General features: G+C 37.2%; 1 protein-coding gene across 3 annotated transcripts in view; it reads right to left on the bottom strand.

Annotated features, from left to right (window-relative positions):
* The window catches only part of ADGRL4 (adhesion G protein-coupled receptor L4), an 81,821-nt gene that overhangs the window by 27,607 nt on the left and 31,954 nt on the right, over positions 1-22,260 (bottom strand). For 2 of the 3 annotated variants that reach the window (XM_057408304.1, XM_057408303.1), the window contains 8 exons: positions 14,542-14,694; positions 8,447-8,602; positions 7,871-7,941; positions 5,940-6,113; positions 5,646-5,829; positions 3,315-3,431; positions 2,015-2,208; positions 602-772 (listed from right to left, as the gene is read on the bottom strand). In XM_057408304.1, the coding sequence (XP_057264287.1) occupies positions 602-772; positions 2,015-2,208; positions 3,315-3,431; positions 5,646-5,829; positions 5,940-6,113; positions 7,871-7,941; positions 8,447-8,602; positions 14,542-14,694 (1,220 nt within the window). The remainder of the gene's footprint in view (positions 1-601; positions 773-2,014; positions 2,209-3,314; positions 3,432-5,645; positions 5,830-5,939; positions 6,114-7,870; positions 7,942-8,446; positions 8,603-14,541; positions 14,695-22,260) is intronic. The other variant, XM_057408305.1, reaches the window with a different exon arrangement.

Raw genomic sequence — 22,260 nt, forward strand, 5'->3', positions numbered from 1 at the left:
ACCATGTAAAGCTGCCTCCTGAGGCAGGACCTGAGCTCCCACAGATCCCCACACAGGCCCTGGAAACAAAGGGATATACTGAGTGGTCATTCTCACGATTTTGTGATTGTCATGAGTGCCTATGTTTAATAGTCATAAACTTCACACTGATTTATGCTGTTGAAAATTCTCAGGAAAGAACTTAAAGCAGATTTTTAGATGCCAAGGTTAGACAAATGGGTGGCAAAGTTTTGTGAGAGAGAAATTCAGGGCCATATGGTTACTGACCACCAGTGAATGCCAGTTAAATCCCACAGCAGTCTTAAAATGGGATTTAAAATTAAAAGCAATGCACCAAAAATAAGCACAACAGACTGTGTATTTGGAACAAGATACTTTGCTGCATCACTGCTCTGTAATACTGCAGAAAGGACAAAAGGGAAATCAAACACATATGGGAGGAATTTTGTTTGCTCTGTGCACAATAAATTGTGTGTTTGCTGAACAAAATCAAGAGACAACCTAAAAGGGGAAAAGTACATAAGTTGCACTGAAATAAAAACATAAGGAATGAGGATAAGAGAAAGTATGAGGTAAAACACTAAATTAAAATAGCACTTACAACAGAGCCACCTGAGGACATCAAAACAGCAAAATGAGTCAGATGATTACATTTGCATGAGATATGAGTGGAGTTGGAATGTGTCAGCTCACAGCCTTCTGTAGCCCAGTTGCCATTCATTGTGTCTGCTGAGTAGTTCCAAAATGCACATTTAATATCTTTATCCGGAGTCTGGAACAGAAACAAGATGTTTTACTGATGGCAAAAGGCAGGATATTTCCTATCAAGAGACCTTTCTTACGTTAGCCAGTGCAATTCATTACATACTGCTTGCACCTTTGGAAGGCTGGGAAACAAAAATGACATTCTGCAAGTCCTATTCCAAGCAATCAAAACATGGCTAGAGAGGGAAGCATCTTATCCACAAAGCTAACACCCTACCAAAAATGTAGTCTAATCAGATTACTGAACCCTTCTGGCACTTGCAAAGGTGTTGGAATTTTTACCTACCGAAATCATTGTTACATACATACACCTGCACCTGCTGAACATGGACTAAACCCCAAGGTTACAGCCACATTGCTTGTCCTGCTCACAGTCCCTTCCAAATGAGCAGTTTGAAACTGAGACTTATTCCGTGCATTTTACAAAGTGATCTGAGATAAAGCCAGGGTCATATCATACCTGCTATATCAGGTGTGATGACAGCGCTGAATAGGACCATTAGTATTATTTATTACAGTTAGTGCTTACTAACTTGTCAAAGATAAGGTCCCCACTGTACTAATAAGTTGTATAAATATATGCAAATTTATATAGAAGACAAATAACAAATTTAAAAGCTGCATAACCAAGGTTAACACCTTGTCCTACCGTCAACGTCTTTACACACTTTCTAAGTTTCTGATAATTCTTTGTGCAATGCAAGGTGATTCTTCATGCACAAGTAAATTCAGTAAAATCTATACACACTATGGAACTAAAATTATTAGTTTTAAACAAATGTGTTCAGATTTCAGAAATAACAAAGTTGAAATACTATAGGTTCTGGTATATTCTCCTACCTCCAAGATAACTTTTCGCAGTAACTTTGAAGCATATGTTCGTATTTTTTAATATGCATTCTTAACCATGTGATAAACTTTCAGAAACCCCACCTAAATACAGAATATTCAAGACCCTGTAATATTCTCTGTTTCAGGCATTTACATTTTATTCATACTATAACCCAGCAAAGCTGGCGTTGTTGCCCTTGCTTTAGTCCCATAGCTATTTTCTGTTGTATCATATTTAGTTTATTGCACTTATGATGTCACATTTGGAATTCATCTAACTAAAGAAATAAATGACAAACATCAGCAAACAACAGAATTATGTCTCAATATATCGTACACTGCAGGTATGGTTACATCACATAAAATGATTAACTATTATTTTGTTTTATTTGATGTTGATAATAAAAAAGCCCCTTACCTTTGCATACTTTAAGGTAAATGTTATTTTCTCAAGCTCATAGAGTGTAGGTGGATTTGAGCTAATTGCCACAGCTATAACTGATGAGCTTACGGTCTGTCTCTGCTCTGAAGTATCTTTTGAGGAGAGGTTTTTAGGCGATGAAAGCAAAGAACCAATATTGCTATACCGCAGAAAGACAACTGCAACGGTGCCTATCAATCAAATAGACCATGTTCAGTGGTTTGTGGGGTTTTTATTGAAGAACAATATTGAAGACATTAAGGAAACAATAAACAATAGACATTATTACTACTCTTGCATAAAATATGCAAAACAGATGGAATCTTTGTGGAATACTTATGAAAAGGTTTTAGAGACAATGAAATATAGCTTTATTTAAAACAATGTAACTGCCATTAGAAATATCTTTGTGTGCTCACACTGGGAATTCTAATTAGATATACACATGTATACTTTTTTCTAGAGTAATACATGCTTGCTGCTGTTTTAAAGTTGGCTACATATGTGGTATCAGGTCTCAAACTAAAATGGCTCAGACCTGAGGTAAATACTGGGCTTCTCTGAATTACCTGGCTTACTTTGACTTCCATTGCAGTGGACCCAGAATGGAAGGCACACAGGGAAAAAAAAAGCAAATGGGATTTTAGGATGCAGTGCTGATACACAAAAAAAAGAAGTCATGATTTTTCTTCCTGGTACCAAAGCAAATCACTTTTTGGGGTACTGACAGGTGGTGAGATTCAGATAAACTGGAAGATTAGGATTTAAAAAATATTTTCTATGTTTATTAGGTCAGGTAGTTTAATTCTAGAACTGTTTAAACACATTTATTTATTTTCAGTGATGACATTAGTTGCAAACCATTTCTGTAGCACTATGAGGTCCAAGCCAATTTCCTTGCCTTACTGGTTCGGTACTGAAGAAAATGTATTCTTGCCCTAGTGAACTACTCTTTAAATAGAAAAGGTACACAAATTTTTTGGAGGAGAAGTAAGAAAACTAGTTGATGGGGCCAGTATGAACTCACAGCAGATCTATGGCTAAGAAAAGGATAAAGCTCAGGTCTCTGGCAACAATATCCAGTGTTAAAGCTCACTGTATACTGGAAACGTTAGAAACACCAGCCTTGAGACAGTAAAGGCGTAGGAGAGATGATGATAGAAACACCTTGACTTCTCTGTAGTTAGCAGGGCTGAAGCTCAGTCTTAGTAAACTGCATATTTGGTTATTTACTAGTGGGTACAAGTCTAGCCAAGGTGTTTAATAGCCCACCTACTCTCTAACCTTTGTTTCTTACCATTAGGATGAGATTCCTCTCTCTTCTTTGGAGAGATCTTTATATAATCTCCCCCCGTGTATGCATGAGGGTGAATGTGTTTCATGTGATGTGAATCAAAAGCAAAAACCTTGAGTACTGAAAAAGAAGAAAAATACTGCACAAGTCAGAGATCCATTACAGTGTACCATAATTTATAGTTGGGTTAATAAATGTGCTATTGAATTGCATAATTAACGTGACTTTTAAGAGTATATCATTGCACCAAATATTTCAAGAAAAATGCTATTAATATGTTTGCTTAAACCCCTATGTTTTATTATTTTCCTGCATACATTTTGCTCTCATACTTTTTACTCTTTCCATGAAAAATATTGTCTTTTATTCACCTTGCATTAAATTAGGAACTGAAAAGAACAATGTAGGTTACTCTAAGAAGAGCTATTGCTTTATTAAAAATGCATTTCTAAAAGGGACCACAAATCACAATTATAAAAAGCAAAGCATAAAATTCTCTACTGAATAGTAACATTTGACAAAAGCCAATTTTTGAAAAGTATATTTTTTATAGTTATCTGTCCATGCTACCAAATGCACATTGCACCATGAAATAATGATGTGTCTTGTCAAAAAACTAACAAACAAGCATCACCCCTCAGGACACAAACTACATTAGAGGACATTGAGCTCTTTATTTGGTTCATTATAGTGCTGAGTTTCAATCACCCAGGAAGGGAACAAAAAAAGTCAATCAGGACTCTTTTAAAAAACAAAACAGCAAACAAATCTAAAACTTGACTGATGGAGGAATATCACTAAGCTATACCATCTGCATTGCTTATAGCACAGCACACAAAAATAATATGAGCTATTCAATAGACCAGCTGTCAGAAAACGTTCGTCAGGATGTAAGAAAGTTTTCTGTAGCTGGAGTTTTGAAAAGCTTGGAGTTCAAGAGATTGCAAGCAGTGGAGAGAGAGGGATAATACTGTAGGTGTTGCCCCAGAATAGATGTGTGGGGCACATTTAAGTCCTGTGGAAAATGCATTGATGCTGAAAAACCGTAACAAAAGATTGCAGTGTTTGGGTCCAATTTGGAAAAGAGCTCATCTAGTTTCTCATTTTAGAACAAGAGCAAGACAAAAAAATCATCCACCTTTCAACATGGAAATTCCTCAAGATTCTCTTGATGATAAGCTTTTTTTCTCAGCTTGGTCTGACTAGCATCTACACTGCTACTGGAGGCTGCACATGAATCCTCTCTTCAAGACCTTCATGGCCTCAGCTCTGTAGCCAGGAGACCCTCTCCTTTCTGTCAGGGTGGTGGGGGAACCGGGGATTTACAGCCAGCTAGTGGCATCGCTTTGTATCTGCTGCAGGCCCAGACGCACTCTGGACTGACATAAATCTGCTTCTAAAGAGTTTATGTAATAGAACAAAATCTCTCATTTTTCATCACTCTTGCTAATTTACTTTCAGAAAAGTGAAAGAAGAACAGGTGGTTTGACCTGCCTCGGGATCAAAGGAAGACTCTGCCTTATCATGTCATCTTACAAATTGGCAAACTGGTAAGAGGTACTGAATGACTGTACTGAATCTAAAATAAGAAATCAGGTCACATGCAGTTTGGGTACATTCAGAGAAATGAAGATGTGACCATTGCCAAAGTCATAAACAATGCTTTATCAGGATTTTCAAAAGCAGCTGGTATTAACCTTACTCTGCTCCCACTGAAGGAATGATAGAACAATTATTAATACAGGAAAATCAGCAGTTGTTGTGAAGGCACTAGCACACATGGAGAAAGGTAGGAAAGCAAAACGTGCAGTTTAGCCTAACTGGTTCTCCTCAGATATTCCTCTTGAAATGGAAATTCTTCTGAAAATAAAGCCACTCCAGATCGGACTCACCAACCACAATCCCGATTCCATGATCATTTACAATACCTTCACTGAGCCAAAAAGAAGAAAAAATCTGTATACGGCAAATCTAAGTTTCATTCCACTGGTAGGGTTTTTTTTTAATGCATACTAGATGCATAGGATAATTTTGTACATGTAAGATGAATGCAGATTCATTGTTACGGTGTGACTAGAATGAGAGATTGAAAGAGAATCTGAAAGGACAATTTTCTACAGCTTCTCAAGTTTTTTCTGGGCTGTAGGCTCACATGTTCCGTCATTGAAAATTATGATACCTACACTGAAAGTCAGGTGTTAGTTATGAAACTCATACAAATTAACACCTGTGTCTTTCACATAACACCATTTCTAATCTTCATAATCGTGCTGAAAAACTCCTCAGTGTAATCCACACCTAAAGTATATCTTAGATTAATTTTCTTTATCTTACCTATGTCACTTGCATTAGCATCTAGCTGTGTTGTCTTTTTGAAGTTCTGTGACATGAGAAGCATTGCTTGTTCTGCAGTATGCAGCAGCTTAGTCAGGCTCCGTCTTTGGTCATCTACAGGAAGAGCTTCCCAGACTGTAATCTTGTCTTTTTGTAAAAAATTGTTCACAGTACTAACCAAAACCTGCACGTTATATAAACATAAAATTATATGTTTAAGTGCAGGAGTCATATGCTATTTGTAAAATAAGACACACATCCCCCTCATCTAATTTTAAGGCTTGATCTACTCACATTAATGGTTGTATTACGAAGTGTTTCATTGTCAGAAACAGAGTAATGCCTGGTATTTAATGATGAATAAGATAGTGCTTCAACATATGAAATCACATCTACAGGTAAAAGTGGTCCCAAAGTATTTTTATTAATTTCTTGCAGCATCTCCAGGGGTGTTTTCAAATGACTAATCTGAAAAATACAAGAACTCGCATCTTAATGAAACAAATGAAGTCACATTTCTGCAAGTGAAAGTAAACCCAGTGCAAATGGCTGATTTCTGTGAATTAACATACTGGCTTTTAAGATGCTTGTGCATAAAAAGAGACACCATTTAAATCAATAGGTTATACATGTCTGCTATAATCTTAATAAACAGCTACTATAAAAATAAGCCATATGCTATCATTAAACTTTTTTTCCGACTACTGCAGCTCTTTTTTATTTATCCTAATTCTCCAAAATTAGCTGGTAAATGTTCTGCAAAAGTCATTAAATATCAGTGATTTGATTATTCCATTGACTCTCTTCTGTTAAATTTTTAGTTGAAAATGTGGGAGCAGAGAAATAGTATATTTGGTAGGGTTTTCTTTTTTTTTTTTTAAACGCAGATTATAAAGCATGTAGTTAAATCAAACTGTACTGCCTATTTCACCATCAATGCTTCAGTTTATGAACTGCTTAATGCACTTATATAAAACAATTGGTTTAAAAAGCAACAGTCTGAAGAAGGTGAGATGATTAAACTTGCAAATTTCCATCTCACAGATGAACAAGAAAAGAATTCTTATTTCATGATACTGAAATTTAATGAGATTAAAATTCCTCCCCCCCCCCCCCCAAAGAAAAACATCAAAGAAACCCTGAACCCAACACCTGATTTTGTAAGATCTGTAGACTCTGCTGCTGAACAGCTTTTATGGGGCTTGCTTTGTCTTTGACTGCAGCTGAATCAAACTAGAACACAGGCTAAAAATCTAGGCTAAAATCTGACACAGTTTTTATGCAAAATTGAGGTATTTTAACTTACTACTTTAATTTGACTATGTATTTTAAAAACAAAAAATAAAACCCCAAAATCCTAAATCCTGCTGTGGCATTTACCATGCCTTCATATGTAAAGGTGGTAAGCATATATTACATTTAATATAATACATTACATTACAGGTTAACACAGAAAGCATGTTAACACAATGACCATCTTACACTAGGTTAATAAAAGCCTTTCAATAAATATCTTTCTGAATTTTTTAACTTTGGCAAACTGCTTAATATAACATCCCAACATATACAATTTGATTTATTTATTCTTATGTTTCATTTATCTTTTTAAATTAGACAATACTATAAATGTAGACTAATGAACAGTGATTCCATTAATGTTTTGGGTTTGTTTTTTTTTTTTGAATTTGCTTCAGGAATCTCTGTTTCTGGTGAAAAAGAAATCTTGAGTCCAGAGTCCCTGAATCTATAAATTCTGCACCACTTTACATACTATGCTTTGGCAGTAAATATATTAGCATACCAGGTTGTTATTGCTCCATTTTCTATTTTGTCACTTGTTGACATTACTTTTGTAAGCTATCTTGCTGCCTTTCACTCTGAACAAGCAAATAATTGCACATCAGTAAATGCTGCAGTGCGTAACTTCAGAAATTACAGAAACAGTTGAGTGATCATCACACTTCTGAATTTGTCATGCATCATGACTCACTTTGCTGGAAACAGAACACACAGATTCCCAGCAAGTTATTATCATGATTTGAACATATAACCCAGTTCAAATAATTTGAAATTATTAAAAACACTTCTGTAAACATACTTAAGTTCAATTGTATGCTTCAAGCATTTGTTAAAAGCTCCTTAAGAACTATTATAATTGAAATAACAGTTTCAAACAGAAACAATTAAAGGATTTAGAAATTAATCTATAAACCAATGCTACTTACCCCAGCTAAAGTTCTGTTAATACGTTCACTTATACAGTCTTTGTATAACTCACACTTGGCCTTCAGATTTTCTGTAGAAATTAAACAGAAACTAATTATATACTGCAGTTTAATCAATATTCAATGTATACTTATTTTAAGAGCTCTTGTCATTCCTCACACCACCAGCATTCTGAATTTATGCACATTAAGACACAGCACTTTGTTCTCAAACTGCAACTACTGGGACTTGATCTTGGCCAAAGTTACACCACTGGACAGACTCTCAGCTTTTGTTTTACTCAGGTAGAGACTTAGGCCCCTTTCCTTGGGACTTCTACAGGTAAAGTTAAGAGACAGCTTGAAATGATGGAGAGAAGGAGACATCTGACAACCACTATTTCAAATGGATTTCATCACACTGTTTAGCAACAATACATTTACAAAATGATTCTATTCTCAGGAAATGTAGATGTCACTGCCTTGCCTCTTTTTCATGTATTGCTGATTAATCTAGCTGAAGATAAAGAGGCACTGGTGGGTTTCTCAGAAGATGTAGCTCTCTAATAACACATAAACCTTGATAATATCATGTACCTTGGCAGGAAGTGCCATCATTTGGCTTAAACTGCAATTTTCCCGTGGATGGTTGATAACCTTCCTTACAGGAGCAGTTAAACCCTCCATCCACGTTTTCACATTTTGCATGATCTCCACAGGCAACAGTTCCTTCATTGCTGCACTCATCTACATCTGCAAATATCGTGAGAAATTGAATTTTTCATTAAGTATTTACAGACTAACACCTTGCTGCTTTGTTGATAATAGCCCTGCATGCTGCAAGCAGTTTCATAATAAAATTTCATGGAATAAAAAAAGCAGAAACTGAAAAGGCAAACTTAACGGCAAAATACCTGCCAATTATAATATTTAGGGATTAAAAGGATAAATCATAATTGATCATATTTTTATGCCACCACTTTTATTACTATATAATAGTGCATTGTTCATGTTTTAAAACCATGAATTTAAAACCATAAAACTTTTAAAACCATATTAATTCTATCATAACAAAATGCTCGGCATGATGCAAATCATCAGAAAACCATTTTCCAGAGATTAGACTAAATAGATTTTCTCAGCCTTATGATTCAGTTAGAAAAGAGAAATAAAACTGCAGCCTTTTCTTTTAAGTTACAGCTTTAAAAAGATGCTACAAAAGATCACTTCATCCATTTGCTAATCCAAGATTTAAGCTCTGTGCCCTTTAAAGTGCTTGGCATGTGGGATATTTTTTAATTCACATTTAAATTACATTTGCCTAAAATGTCTTCTGTACTTCTAAATAATTTGCCATTAGGTAGACAGGTTCAGTAACCGGGTGGGGCACAGTCCAAGAGTAAAACTGATGAATTCCAGTAAGGGAATCCATGAATTGATCAATTATAGAGAGCTGTGTACTAACTCTTTGGCTGAAGTAGGGATTATTTTGCATTATTTGGTTGGCCAAGGATAAATATCAAATAACTCAATGGAGAAAGTAAACTGGGAAAAAACCCAAATATTTCTGATGAATGAAGTAATGGACTGTGAAGTGCTGTGCTGGAAAGGAGAAAAAAGTGAACAGCTTTGGAACAGGTATGAAAAGAGTAGAAAAATGAAGAAATGATACATGAGCAGCTTTAAAGGAACAGCCTGAGAACTGAATTGAAAGAAAATAAAGGTAGAGAGGGGAATGGATGAATCAGAGAGAACTGAAGAACTGGCATGACACTGAATTTAGGAAATAAATTTGTGAAAAAGAACTGATTAACCGATTAGTGGGGGAGAACAGCTACGTGAATTGATAGAAGACTTTTGTGTAGCCAGATGGATGTTAAGGACAAACAGAAAGCAGATATAGAGGGCTGGAAATGCACTATTAGCATATAGGAACTATTTTTGCACTCTTATTTTTACACAAGACTGTTGGTGGTTTTAAAAAAAGAGTAGAACAAAAATGAGCAACCATGTATGTGAAATAAGGTTGCTAGATAAACAGAAATAGTAGAAAAACAGAAAAACGTTCATTAGCCAGCTCTCTTTCTTCTGCTCATAACTGCTGGGGTTCTAGTAGATGATTGAGATCCCACCCCATCCTCCTCACTGAGCAGTGAGTATGATTTTCACGTGAAATGCTGCATTTTAAGCCTGAGGTTCAGATGGGGAAGGTACAGATGGGAAGGCAAGGTGGGGCTGTGGGTGTATTTGCCTTTCCCAGCAAATCCACCTCAGCCTTTCACGGATAGCTGCTGTGGAAGCAGTGTGTTTGAATGGACTGGTGCAAGCACCGATATTTAAGGTATGAGGTTAAATTATAATTATCTGCATTAGGGCAATAGTTTGTTTCCATATTTAATGCCCCAAACTGAAAATATTTCTCTTTAATGAACTGAGTTTTACATTATCTGTGTTCATATGGTTTCTGTGACCTCAGTATTCATGCAGTCATGGAGCTAACCACATTATACATCAATGAATCTGGCAAAAGTGATGAAGAGGGAGGGAAAAAGCTTGGTATAGTGTTACATAGTCTACCTCATAATTAAATGCTGTCATTTAAAGACATAAGGCTAAAGTTCTTACTCTTGGCATTTAAATAACCTCTCACATCAGTAAATTATAAAGCTCTTTTTGAAACAAGTGGGTGACTGTCAGTGCCCTGTTGTGTGACTCTCTGTAAGACAGACAAACTTTGAATGAATTGAAGCAGCAAGGGTGAAAACCACTACAATATCAGTTTGTATAACAAGAACACGCATCAGCCTTATACCAAAGATTTCCTTGGCCTTGTCAGCTACACAGAGAAGGACATGTACATCTTAGCAAGATATTCAGTGTGTAGTGCAGTGCTAAAACACCAGCAAATGACAAGAGGCTTTGCTAAAACTGATAATGATTTATAAATAAATACATAAATAAATGCTTGAATACTTTCTAGACTACCACAGCTAAGTATTCAAGTTTCCATGTGATTTACTGGTGCAAATATTTCAGAATCATTGTGATATTTCACTTTTCATGAGTCTTTAGTTTAGTAAATCGTTTATTTGTCATTATTGGGCAGTCATACGGATTACTCTTCCTCTTGTAATTATGTCAGATATTAAACATAATAGAGATTTTAATGAGAAGTCAGGATCATTCAAAACAACAGCAGAAACTTAAGTACCACAGCTTGCACATTTCTGGCAACAGGATGGTCTGACAGAGACACGTTGTTGAGTATACACAAATGGACTCTGCAGTTGAGCTGTACATATGGAATGAGTCCATATCATGCCTATATAATTTACTATTTCCTGGAGAAAAAAAAATAAATCTCCTGGATGACAAAATTAAAAGGAAATATGCCTGATCTTGCAAGGTACTAATCAGCTTCACATCCCTTTTAAATCAATGAGATTGTCAGGGGCAGCCAACAATTTGTGACAGTTGCAAAAATGCTGCTTTTAAGTTCCTGCTTTGAAATGCAGAGGCTGTAAGTTTTTGTTTCTTTATATTTTGTAGTTATGCCTTTTTAACCAAATATGCAATTGTTGGACCACACATGGACAGCAGCTTGTCAGTGCTTTCAGCGATCCAATTTTGCTGGAGCTCTGGGGCAAGGATCTCAAACCGTCTTCCTTGATCTACTACAGCAGTGGGGCTGGGCTGCCAAGGCTTGACTGAGCAGTCTTTGCTGAAAACATTCCTGAGCAAAGGCTGAAGAACAGCAGCTTTTTAAACAGAAGAGCATTTGCCGTAGCTCTGCAAAACCCTGGCCTTTTAGTAAATATTCAAAACAAACCCTGGAGCTGAACTTTGAAGCTTTTATAATAGCTCCAATCAGAAAAATAATATCACCAACACCACTTAGGCTAGTGTGAAAATAGATTTAGAACCTTCTATTTTATTTCTGTGCTTTGTCACTCCTCATTTACTGCAGCAGGCAAGGAAATTCCAATTAAATTAAAAGTACTGAGAACAGTTATTATGTTCAGTCTTGCCAATTACTAGATTGTACCTACATCGCTTTGATTCTTCACCAGTCAGTCAAGACAGCTTGATGTCTACATTATACCTTCTGCTTATTAGTAGCTTGCAAGTGATTGAAAAGTCCAATTGCAAAGGACTAGATGTTCCCTCCCCATGCCTCCATACTGTGGAAGTCAGCAGCACACACAAAGCAGAAATGAAAAAGCCTACGAATAGCACAGGCAAAAGAAAAGTTAGCCGCATAGCATATCCCATCCACTGTACATCTCTCCTGACACAGAAAAGGATGTCATGTAGAAATGGTGCCTTCCCAGTGTTCTCAAAATACCTGAGTAAAACTAATAGCGTGTTCCTGGAAAAGGCAGAGTAGCACAGATGTCACTTTTATTTTACAGATAGCCATTTTAATGTTTTTACTGTGTTGACCAGGGTGAAAAAAGTAGGTTTATATTTCACCTTTTCAGCTGCAGCTGAACATTCAATAAAATGTGAAGTCTGAGGGAAAAGCATGGCTTTTATACTGTAAATAGATTTTAATAACTCATATGCTGGAGAACAGAAAAATACAATCTTCAGAAACATTACATCTCTGCATTCCTCTTTTTTTCTTCTCCATTTCCTTTCTCCTTCTCTTTTCTTCTCTCTCTCTTACTACCCTCCAGTTCCTCCTCTATCTGCATTTCGTTGCCATCTCCTCACCAATTCTACCGCCTAACATAGATGAAATACTGCTGACCCCCAACAGAGGGATTGGGTTAAGGGTGAACTGACATTTCCCAAATCCACTATACCAAGTTTTCCTCTGGTCCACTATCCTGAGAATTATAATCACTTTGTATTTGGTTTAGTATAGTATCCAAAGAGGGGAGAAACGCACATATGTATTCATCTGGACTTTGAAGAGCACTCACGCATACACAGTGATGTACCACACTTGCACCTCTGGGAAGTCCAGATAGGTTTGATTGCATAAACACATAAACATAATGGCATACTCTCCAAAATTCAACTACTGCGTTTTCAAAGGTGCTGCCATATGCATTATACCTATATACTAAAGAGAAAACTTAAGACTTTGCAGAATTTGAAAATACTTTGGTGCCTATAAACTTGAGTGGATACTTGGTAGCTCTGTCCTCCTAATTGTGCAGGATAATTTGCACTGTATTTACAATGACAACTTCAGTGTTTGCTTTAGGGGTGTGTAGTACATCCTGAATACACTGCTGACAGCTGCTTGTGAGCAAGTCATATCTGCCACCACCAGCAGCAGATCCATTGGGTACAAAATATCCTATTATGGTTTCCCTGACAAATAGAGTAGAAAATTAATTGTGGATCAAAAGGCTGTCTTTAGGACTCACTACTTGCCAAAGTCATCGGTACACTTGTATAATGAGAAAAGGTGCCTAAGGTAATTTTTTTATTTCAGCGTGAGTTTTGGAAGCTCTCACCTCTTCCCATACGAACTTACAAAAAGGAGAAGTGGTAAACTAACCCCCAGTAGAGGATAAAAAATGATCAGTCTGCCCAGTAAAGAGGGCAATAGGAAAAAAAAGGCAAGCTAATGATGAAAAGCTAAAGTGACACAAGAACAGTCAGAGGAAGAACTTTGAAGACAAAACTTCTGAAGCTGAGAAAATGTCATAACATAAAAATCAAAGCCTGGACCAGAAACAGCAAGAATATTTACAGCTTAATATGCTAACAGTCTCAATCCCAGCTAATTTAAGAACGATTCATGGCAGCTGGGTAAAGCGGAGCTATTTTAGATGGCTGTGAGCAATGGGCAAGAAATGTTGATTAGATCACTTTCTGGCTTAATATGCAGCCATTCTGCTGATATTAAGAGCAGTAAGAAGAGAGGTTGTCAGCACTCACAAGCTCACAGGAGACGTATACAGAATGAGACATAGTCAGCATAAAGGTGTAAAGGGCAATAGATTTACTTCTCATTTTCTGATTCCCTGAGGACTGTTGCAACATATAGAGAAAATTACCAGGAGTTTGAAAGAAGAGAAACAGTTACAGTTCTTCCATCCAAAGGAAATCCTAAAGGGTTGCATAGCTGTTCAGAAATAACATTTTTCCAGAGAACTTTTCCTCCCCTGTAATCTTGAACAGCTTCCACCCAACTGCTACAGAAACAGAGGCTGATGGATGGCACAGGAGGTAGGTTTACTACTGATCTTGCACATTGCTTTTGATCAGACTTGAAAAATTACCAAAAATATCTCAACCAAAGCCCCCAAAAGAAAAAGCATAGTTTTGGAGCATAGTAGGTTACTTGTATAGGGGACTTTTTTGGTCCAGAGCTACCTAAATGCAGAATACTTTGTCACTGCTTTGTTTTAAGAACATGACCACTTTTCTCACACATTAGTGAAACAGTGGCATAAATAGGTAGATTGGGGATTTCTGTGTTACCTTAACTTCATTGTCTAAAACTGTGGCACAAAAATATTGCAAGCAGATTCAAGATTGAAGTGTTACTGAAAGCAGTGAGAACTGTGGGGCCGCACTGAAATATTAAGTTTGTAACAGTCCAAGTTGAGGGAATTTTATATTCAGGCCCCGAACTTCACAAATCTAAAAGCATTTTGCTAGATTTCTATAATTAACAGAGGCAACAAGAGTGACAGTGTAAAGCAAGCTGGCAGACATTAATAACTTACCCACACAGGAGGTTCCATCATTAGGTACAAAAGTTTGTTGACCATTGCTGGATTTGAAACCAGGCATACACATGCAGAAATAACTTCCCACTGTGTTTGTGCAATTGGCATGCTCTCCACAAGGCTGGGTAGCATTTTCACATTCATTATCATCTGTCAAGACATAAATTATGGAGAAATATATTTAAATTTGCCAATTGAAGAAAACAGTAAAGAGTAAACTTAATGTGGACTCTGGTATTTTATTTATATAAGTTATTAATGCTGAGCTGGCACTCTTGGTGTCTGTCTATACAGTTTTCCCATTGGCAAGGATGTAATCAGGTGTTCAGAAGCACTCTTCTGCCCTCATTCTGTGAGTCAACAGATGAGAAAACCAGCAGGATACTGAAGTGAATGGTTTAATTGGATATTCACTTGGGATAAAGGACTGAGACAAGTATATGTTTTGCCATGGTTGTATTTTGTAACATTCTTTTGCTATCCAAAAATCTGCAGATAGAAAGCCACACTGAGGATGCAGCTGGGAATTTAAAATCATAGAAAACAAAGCTCAAAAGGATATCAAAAAGTCACTCATTTTATTCCCTAACACCAAAACAGGATCAGTATAGCTAAACTGTTAGGGGGGGTTTGGCCTGTTTTTGAAGACCTTCTGAGGTATTGCATAGCAGTCCTAGACAATAAACTAACCAAGTTTGTCCTACTGACTGACTTGAGTCTTCTTGAGCATGACAGGGAGAAGACATATGATTTCAGAAAAGACACCTAAGGATGAGTTTTAGAAAGGTGCTTCTGCTTTCTGATGGCCAGTGTTCTCCTAAGGTTCTGACGAGATAAGGTACAGGTAAATAAAGTGTCACGTAAGCTAGAACAGATTAAAGTACACCAAGAGCATGGTGCACATGGTACAACAATGTAAAATAATGCAGGGATACATTTCTGCAAGATAACTTAATTACACCCCCTGTATAACCCTAGAACAGGACATTATTCAGATTTGAAGTCTGATGTAATTTTGAACACTATTCATTTGACTCAGAAAGGCAAATACCAATTCAGAACTGCAGCTTTCCTCAGGGGAGTTTGGGTCAACAGTATCAAATGGATTATGGTCATTATAACTAAAACTGAATGTAAATTATTGAGGAATCCAAGTATAAAAGCACCTTGCAAACACACACCAACAATATTCTACATCTTTGATATTCATGAGAATACAGCAGAAATGGTGTATGATTTGGTTATTAAAGAATGCCAAAGTAAAACCAAATTAGTGTAAGTGGAATTATGACAGGGAGGAAAAAAATGTGATGTTGATCCAAGTTCAAAAGCAAAGCATTAGAATATGAAAAATTCAGTTTGGCATGTGGTATTGCAGAGTCCAGGCCCCAGGATATTTTTCAAATCTTGATAACAAGGTCCACTTCTTTGAATATCATTTGCATGTGTCTGTTTAGCTCTTTTGCAATCCCAGTTTGCTCCCAAACCCTGGCATTTCAGAACAAAAAAAAAAAAAAAAAACGGACTCTCCTATTTTAGTTGCCAAGTAAACCTGGTCTTGGGAAAGTATTAGATCCTAGGAAACAATGTGAGTTGACTTTGGAAAGCTCATTGGATAGTAGTCATGGAAGATAAGAAGTTGAAGGACACTGATAACTGCAGGACCTAATTCACAACAGAGAAATGACAAAGCTAAAGAGAGAAAAGCTACGTGTAAGAACTTTCCTTTTTAATTTGTTTTCTAGGAGCTTAACTATAGTCCTCAAATTCCACCAGTATTACCCTTTTTCAGGTAGTCCAACGATTTTATAAGCAATATTAAAATGAGTCATGCAGTGGTCATCAATACATTTTTTACAATTATGCTTAGTTAACTTTACTGTATTATTGGCAGTTTTCCTCAATGTTCAGTATGTCTAAGGGGATTAATAGTAACTGTATTGCCTTAAGAGGCTTACCTGTTGAAAGCGCCTTTCAGATAATTTGAGAAAGCTTCAGAACATCAAAGACTAACAGTACCTTACATTGCAAACACAAGAATTAATATTAAGAGTTAAATTCATAAGTACCTTTCTTTTCACTATTCCCATGGTCTAACACAATACTGAGCAGACCATGTTGGGGCATAATTTACTGGACCACATCCTGCTTCCATTTTAAATTAATGGCATAAAAGTCACTGATGTAATTAGGCCCAGGGTGGTGCTCACTACAAAAAACTACTGGGTTAATGAGAAACGGAAGTAAGGAAGAAGTTTTCAAGAAAAAAAAGGGTTTTCATATATAGTTTAAGTAGATCTGTTCAATCCACCTAATTTCACACAAAATACTTCACAAGATCAACAATGATGGCAAAATATCTTCTAGTTCTCTGTATAAACAACTTAAACTTTTTCTTCAGATAGCAGTTCAATATGAAGCTCAGGGACTTAAAATAGTTTTCCAAATTTTCCATTATTTATAATATTACTGAATTTGTGATTTAAATGATGTCAGGAAAAAATAGCAGGATTTATAGATGGAAATATATATATTTTTTGTGAGGCCCTTATATATAAAATATATATATATTTTTTTAATTTTTTAAAATTTTCTGTCTATGCTAAGAGGATACTTTAAATGACAATGAGCATGTCATCCACCTGCTTTGTTGCTACCTAATTCAATTATGGCACATGCAGTCATTCTTGGCACAGATACCAACTGAACACTTAGTTCCTGTAAAGACTTTTTTTTTTTTTTTCAGTAACTAATGAAAAAATTGGAGACTTTTAGAGACAAGATTGGCCAAATCACATGGTTAATTATTGTGGCTAAATGGTAATGCTGCATTCAAGTTTCTCTGATACAGAAGACATTTCTTGAATAGCCATGATGTCTTGAGAAATGACAGTTGAGGAGGTAAGGAGCAGGTTGTGGGGGGTTTTGTTGCTGGGGTGGGGTTTTTTTTTGATTTTTGGGGGTTTGAGGAGTTTTGGGTGTGGTTTTTTTTATCATTTTTACACGGCCCTTCTGTGATATTTGAATTGTTCTAAATCTCATCATTAAATAAAAGAAATCACACTGTAAGGAAATTTATAAATATTTTCCTAGGAAATTTGGGTTAAATAATCCATAGATGTGTGGATACAGGAATACATATGTGTACTGTATGTATACATATGTATACGTATAAGCATGTATGTGCACATACATTTATGTGTACCTGAATATTGGTAGGGTACTTGCATGATACAGGTGTAAAATAAAACCAGTTCTCCCTTTTCACCTTAAAAATGTAGTTACTATGTATTTTAATGTGCATAAATGTAATTATGGTTAGATGGAATTGGGTACTAGCTGCATGCAATCATATCTCTACCTGTCTCTCAAAAACATGTAAGGATCTTCAAAAGGAAAAAAAAAAAAAAAAATCTGAAAAGCCAATATATCCCTTTCAAACTGAATTTTAAATCAGGATGGTAATTCTGTATTAAAATTGCTTGTGTTCATTAAAAGAACACTATTGGTTTAAGGATTGAGTGGCCCTACTGAGAAGCTTGGGCACTGATGGAAGTCTTTCCCTGTCACACAGAGCTATAAACTGGATCTAGTGTCTAAACAATCACTCTTTTACATTAGGTAACATTGTTCATTAGGTAAAATGTGTATTAATTTTCTTTAGTGGTGATATAATACGTTCTTGTATGAGGAATATTCAATTAATTTAAAAGCATTAAAACACATGAACAGAAAAAGGAAGAATGATCTGTGGATTTTAAGGCCATGATGCAGTTGGAAGCTAAAAGAATCTGATTTTAGGAAAAAAAAATAAAATAGAGGTGGTTTCTTCTATCACAGCCCATGTACATTCTAAGGTTCCTCCGTGTCATGTATCCTGCTTTAATACAACATGGTTATAAAATTATAACCTACAGTAGGAAAATGTCAGGGCAATACAGCTACAACATGATATAATTTATTATTGTGACAAGCATGAGAAAATGCTTTGAATTACCAATTTTAAATATAATATTTTTGTAATACTGTTTACATATTTTACATGAAAAATGTCATGATGGAAAGTCTTACTGCAGCAGCTTTGAAGGATTTCCATTACACTGAGCGCATCTCCCTGACAGACTTTTTGATGATAGGATGACATATAAAATGAAGAGTTAGGTTTGGGGTGAAACTTGTCATTAATTCACATTCGTGCAACTTTTGTTTTTTCCCTTTTTGTAAAATTTGAAATGAACTGTTTAACCCTTCATTCAAGTAATGAACAAACAAAGCTGAACTCACTCAAACAGAATTATTTGTGTATTTTCAGTCCTCACCAACCCATAGGAAACAAGATTTTTTAGAAGTGAAATTTTGTATTGGTAACTTATTCTGGCCTCTCTGGCACTGAATTATTTTAATACAGTGACCTGATTGGAAAACTAGCACCTATGGTGGGAAGGCCCATGGCTAGACAGACCTGCATCTCCCAAGGCTTTCTACTGGGGCCTTGCTACAGGCAGAGCACTCAAGGCTCTTGTTCCTCCGCTTTGTCAGGAGCCCCAGTCCTAGCTTCCCATACAGGGTAATTTGTGCTGTGGCCAAGGTGCTTTGTGGGTTCTGACCTGGATAACCAGCCAGGCTCACCAGAGATGCAACAGATTTCCCAGGGCAGCAGAAATCTGGCTTTTGCAGGTGAAGTCTTTTGACACCTTGACATTAAAGGATTTTAAGGAATTAAGAACTCCTGATCAGAGCTTGAGTTTGATATCCTGAGCTTTCCCAAAGCCATACCTGAACAAGCATGCACATGATAGTGAGATTTTCATAAGTTTAATGAACACTTGATGTTACTAAGGACCACAAGCAGCTCATATTGAAACTGTTACTGTATACAACAATACATTCACATTCTATTCACTGCATTCCCCAGGTGACATAAAAAGAAGCAATAAAAGCATCAACAATTAATATTGTCCCAGTCCAGGCCTTTTGAAAACCAAGGTTGGAGGCCTCTGGGGCATACCCATCTGTCAAGAGCAGCAGTGGCAGCACAGGCCTGGGGACCAGTATTGGACACAGCAGTCTGAAAAGTGGACAGCATTGCATAGGAAGGAAATGCAGCCAGAGTGGCTGGGGAATACATTGATTCATTGCATCCGGCTGTTCTCTTTCAACAGCAGCCTCTACTGCCAAAGTTGCTATGGAGCCCCCGGGGGAAACTAAAACTACCCTTCCCTAGTGTAGCCCTCATGGGACAACAGTACTTGAAGTGCCTCACTTAACCCCTCAAAAGCAAGGAAATGAAAGGCTTCCTGTAAAACAAATTCCAGCGCTACTCACCCTGCTGTGTTTAGCTTGTCTGGAGGTCCCAGAACAGTGGGTGATCTTACATACATTACTTCAGTGCTGCAGGACTGTGCCTCTACAGACATCACAGCCCAAGTTAAGAACAGCGATACCATTAACAACCTTGCTTTCCTTTTCTTGTGATGTGTTTCCATTAATGGTAGTTTAACACAATTTGTTTATGATTCTCCACAGATTCGGTGTTCAAGTTTGGTCTAAATCAGCATGAAAGCAGATGCTTAGCAAAACCACTTGAGACTGAACAACTGGGCTGGAAATCTCATTTAAATATGAATTGCTTGTATAATGGGCTGGATTCATCTTTGTCCTACACTAGGGCAGGGGACCATGCAGTTGCTGCATAGCAAATCTTACCACTGGAAGCACTGTCTTGTTGAAATTTCATAACTCTCTACCTCCTTGCAAGAACTTTTTGCAGTGCCTTCTCAGAATGTTTTTGTAGCTTGGAAATAGGTTTTAACTGGTTTGAACTTGATGGCTCTGCAGCTAACTGAACTCCTAAAATTCCTTAATTCAGCAAACTAATATATTCTCTCACATTCTTCACAGGTTATGTGTATATGCAGAGATGATTTCAGATCAGCAGATCTTTCATGTATGGTTGAACTAAAGGGCCTCACAACAAAAAGTTCCCTTAGTTTAAGAAACGGGGCAGAACAGTCGTAAAGAAAGGCATGTTCCTACGTATTCAAAACAGAATCAGGCTGAATTTCAGAGAATGGATAAGGTTAATATATTATCTAAACTGCTTCCTTCATCTCTCGATGGTATTTTCAGACTTTAAAAATTAAACATGAAAAGCATTTATTATTGGGTAAGTGTCAGTGATGAAATTGTCATTTGTTTGGCCACACGGAACAACCTGCTTTTTCAACACTTGTGAAGTATCAAAAAAAGAAAGTCTATAATTTGTGATCACTCATATGTGAAGAATAAGGGGGGGGGGGGGGCGGGCGGAGGAGGGAATCTTTAAAAGTGCTAGTCCTTGACTGGAAATAAACCATTTACCCAGACAAGTATCTGCAGGAATTTGAGAATAAAAAGAAACCAGGGTGCTCAAATCAGTGAAACAGATGTAAAGGTCGGAATAAATAGCTGTTGAGTGGCCCTGACCCACCTTTTCCCCAGCACTACCTCCCCTCCTGATGAGCAGGGATCTAAATGCACTGCAGACAGTAGCAACATCCCCATCGCTTGCCCCAGAGGAGACCTGAAAGATGCAGTGACCATCAGAGACTCAGCAAGAAAGCTTCTGAGTTGTGCAGCTGCAATTGGGGAGCTTCAGTTTGGGTGTCCAAACCCCAAATTAATTATTTATTGTCTGTCTGACACCCCTTCCCTAACCAGGTCATGAGGGGAAGACCTGTGAATGTTACGAAGATTCACCCCTTCTATTATAGGCACAAGTCAGAGCCGGTCCGGCATCCCCTGCTGATGCAGTGAGCATCTCAGGGTACCCATCAGGAGTACAGGTAAGGAGCACAACTCACATTACAGCTCAGATGCAAGGGACTAGGAGCTGCCACTCACTCTTTGGGAAGCAGACCATGATCTCCTTGCACCCACAGCACTTCAGGCTCCCCTTTTGCCTTCCACTCAGGAAGGCAGCATTAATTCACCAGCTGAGCACCTGGCTTGGTGACCTACTAAAATACAGAGCTAAAGAAGGAATGAGACTGCAGCAGAGTAATGTCAGGGACAGTAAAATGGATGAAATCCGGGATGAAGATGGTCTGCTGGGGTTGTCAGACTGGCTTTGGTGGTGAGGAGCAAGAACCAGATGAAATCTCTGGAAAACTGGAAACCAGATGCAATCTCTGGAAAACTGGCACTGAATAGGAGGGGATAAACAATAACCTCATTTTCAGTTTGAGTCACATGCAGCTTATGGTTAGTCATACTGTGAACTCAAACAACCCAAGGCTCCCATCTGACAGGATGTGAACGAGTGAGACATTACCACTCAAATCTAAACATTTTGGTCCCACGCAAGAGATAAGACAGAAGGAAAACAGCTTAGCAAATGGGGAAGAAAAAAATTCCAGGCCTCACTTTCCCAAATTTCAAAACAAAACAAGAAGGATATTTATTCAGGAAACACAACTGGGAAATGCATCATGACTGTACAGTTTATATATGAAACCCACTGCAGCTCCATCATGTTGTGTGATGATGTGAAAGAGGGGTAAGTGAGAGACAGCATGACTTGAATGAGGCAGAGAAACTTTAAGTTAAACATTATCTGATGAGCTTTACTGAACTCACTAGAAGCATGCAGGAAACACTAAGAAGAAGTAGTGCTGTTTTCTGTCAGGATATGAACTTCTCCTTCAGTCACATAGGACTAAGTTCCTAGGGTCCTGA

The sequence above is a fragment of the Pezoporus wallicus genome, unplaced genomic scaffold, assembly GCF_028554395.1.
Source record: "Pezoporus wallicus isolate ANWC-B61680 ecotype Strahan unplaced genomic scaffold, APGP_CSIRO_Pwel_v1 contig_4238, whole genome shotgun sequence".
In the NCBI taxonomy this organism is placed as follows: domain Eukaryota; kingdom Metazoa; phylum Chordata; class Aves; order Psittaciformes; family Psittacidae; genus Pezoporus; species Pezoporus wallicus.